Raw genomic sequence first — 2,803 nt, forward strand, 5'->3', positions numbered from 1 at the left:
TTTTGGTTAAGCGGATTTTTGCGCCTGCACTTTTGCGCCATCTGTGGGAAACGTATAGAAATATACCCCCACGAGTGGTTTGAAACCTTTTATGCTACTACGATCCGAAATGTCAATCGGAGGAGTTGCAACCGCAACCGATCAACAGATGGAGCTTGTGCAAAAGATGCGAGAAGAGTTCTTACAGCAGTTCGAGGCCATTCGTTAAGCAAACGAGGCCAGCACGGCTCAGATTACGTTGCTTCAACAGAGTAACGATGCTCTTTAAGTAGCTATGACACAGATAGCACCGCAGCCACCACCTGGTGATGCAGCGGGACCTCATCCCAACCACAAAATTCCTCCTGTTAATGAACCTCAAGCCAATGAGGTTTGGCTTAATGAAGTTCGGCCCCACGAGGTTCTACAAGAGTAGAGGACAAGAGCCGAGGTGGTCGCTTCGGGCAATTATCCTCATCACGCGCAAGACGAACAGGCCGAATCTAGTCGTAAGCTCACAGTGTGGACTAATGACGTTCTGGATGGCATTGGTGTCCAGGAGGCCTTTAATGAGAAGAGGCTCATGAGGATTCAGATGCCCGCTGAGATGGCCAAAGAGCATAAGGCCTCTCTGGTAAAGACTCCATTCACTGATCATATATACAATGTTGACAGACCAAAGAAATTCACCATGCCTTCTTTTACTCAGTTTGATGGCATATGAGATCTTTCTCGTCACCTCGATCACTATTCGCAGAAGATGGCTCTAAACAATCACAACGATGCATTCGTGTGTAAAGTCTTCCCAATTAGTCTAATGGGTGTTGCATTGGAATGGTTCAAGAACAGGCCACACAAGTCTATTCCGAACTACAAAACTTTGTATACCATGTTCCTAGCACAATACTGTAGAAACAAGAAATAGAAGAAAACTATCGTTAGTCTCTTCACAATTAGACAGAAGAGAGGTGAAACGTTACAAGATTTCCTTTCCAGATTCAACATGGAAGCCTCAGAGATAGCAGATTGTCATCCTGAGATTGCTATAGAAACATTCAAGATCTATATGATCCAAGGGACTAAGTTCCATACCTCATTAGTCAAATATTCCCCTCCGGACATGCAAACTCTCAATGCCAGGGCACAGATTTACATTCGACTTGAGGAGAATGTAGCCCAACGAGCTTAACATGCCACCCTCGTCACAGTGGAAAATAAACCTCGGGAAAAAGCTCCAAGTGCAAAGAGTCAGAGAAGCTAGTATGCCTCAGCCCCAATCGCCCAAGTACCTGAGAAAAGACAGAAAACAGAAGAGAAGTTAACACCCCTTCATACCACATTGGCTCGATTATTTCAGGAGAACAAGGTGAGATTCACCGCTACTCAACCAATGCGACAACCCTTAAAACAGAGGGACAAAAGCAAGCAATGCACTTATCACAGGGATTATGGGTATACAACCAATGATTGCAAATCCCTTAGGCGACAGGTGGAAAACATGATCGTCAAAGGAGACTTAGTAGATTATCTCGTATTGAACGAGTATGAAAGGCCGAGGGAAGTAATTCTTCAAAAAGTAGAAGGAAATCAAGTAAAGGTTATTCATGCAATACATGAAAAGTTAGAGGAAGATCAGGAGTCAGAAGAGGTTTACCGCTCTAGATTGAGGGTTGTCCACAAGCTAAGAAAACTATCCTCAGTGAACACCATCACGTCAGGCAGCATCAGCATCGGATTTGGGGATGCAGATTTATCCAGAGTTCAGCTTCCCCATGAAGATCCACTTGTCATCAGTCTTCTGGTAGCAAATTGCATGATCAAAAGAGTCTTGGTAGACCTGGTAACAACGCCAATTTTATAACAAAGGCAGTTTTTGAGCAGTTGGAGATCCCATCATCATCAATTTGGCCCACCTCTAGTTCTTTGATAGGGTTCGATGGGACAGAGGTGGACCCCATTGGGGTAATCAATTTATCAGTCACTGCAGCGAAAAGGACATTGAAAGAAAACTTTGTTCTGACAAAAATCCATCCTTCCTACAACCTCATTATGGGAAGAGGTGGGATCCACCGAATGAATGGAGTCCCGTTTATCCTCCATCAGGTGATGCGATGCTTGTCTCTAGATGGAAAAGAAGTCATTAATCTTTGGGGAGATCAAGTTGCTGCAAAAGAATGTTACATGCTGATATTGAATGAAGCAAAGAAGGGGATTAAGCTGTCCAAACCAGATGTGGTCCTCGAAGATACTTCTAAATAGCAATTATAAAATCCTTTGCACAAGTATTTGGAAGCAGAGGAGGAAACTGAAGCTACAAAACCCACCGAGGAATCTCTCGAAGCTGTCGAAGTTTTCCTCGTTAATCCCCAAAAAATCACTTATATAGGCTCTTCCCCCACAGCCGAAGAGAATGAAGTATTAATTGATGTCATCCGAAGGAATACAGATGTGTTTGCCTGGGATCATTCGGACATGCTGGAAACATCCCTTCGATCTCATGCCATAACTTGAAAGTGGATCTTTCATTCAAGCCGATTAAGCAAAGACACAGAAGATTCGCTCCTGAGCATAATCGAATCATTGTTGAAGAAGTAGGCAAGTTGCTTCAAGCAGGTTTTATCCGAGAAGTGCATTATCCACAATGGCTCTCGAACGTAGTGGTGGTTCAAAAGAAGAATGAAAAATTGAGGGTTTGTATAGATTTTACCAATCTCAACAAATCTTGCCCCAAGGATAGTTTTCCATTACCCAAGATAGATCAGATGGTTGATGCTACCACTGGTTATGAGAGACTCACATTCCTTGATGCGTAATCTGGATATAA

At 43.4% G+C, this 2,803-nt stretch overlaps 1 protein-coding gene across 1 annotated transcript; it reads left to right on the plus strand.

Annotated features, from left to right (window-relative positions):
- The first annotated feature begins 274 nt into the window (after positions 1 to 274).
- Positions 275 to 2,238, plus strand: LOC132282269 (uncharacterized). Its single transcript, XM_059783876.1, has 4 exons — positions 275 to 370; positions 539 to 613; positions 1,337 to 1,780; positions 1,846 to 2,238. Exons 1-4 carry the CDS (start codon positions 275 to 277, stop codon positions 2,236 to 2,238), a joined length of 1,008 nt encoding a protein of 335 aa, XP_059639859.1.
- Positions 2,239 to 2,803: the final 565 nt, after the last annotated feature.

This window comes from Cornus florida, unplaced genomic scaffold (assembly GCF_030987335.1).
Source record: "Cornus florida cultivar Cherokee Brave unplaced genomic scaffold, ASM3098733v1 CherokeeBrave_3.0.0_Hap2_Chr11, whole genome shotgun sequence".
Classification (NCBI taxonomy): Eukaryota; Viridiplantae; Streptophyta; class Magnoliopsida; order Cornales; family Cornaceae; genus Cornus; species Cornus florida.

Bases quoted from the DNA above. Each gene is read 5' to 3' on its own strand.
- LOC132282269 (XM_059783876.1), top strand. From the start codon at position 275: ATGACACAGATAGCACCGCAGCCACCACCTGGTGATGCAGCGGGACCT. The intron at 371-538 runs GTTTGGCTTAAT...ATTGGTGTCCAG, and splicing joins ATGAACCTCAAGCCAATGAG to GAGGCCTTTAATGAGAAGAG. The intron at 614-1,336 runs GTAAAGACTCCA...CGATTATTTCAG, and splicing joins AAGAGCATAAGGCCTCTCTG to GAGAACAAGGTGAGATTCAC.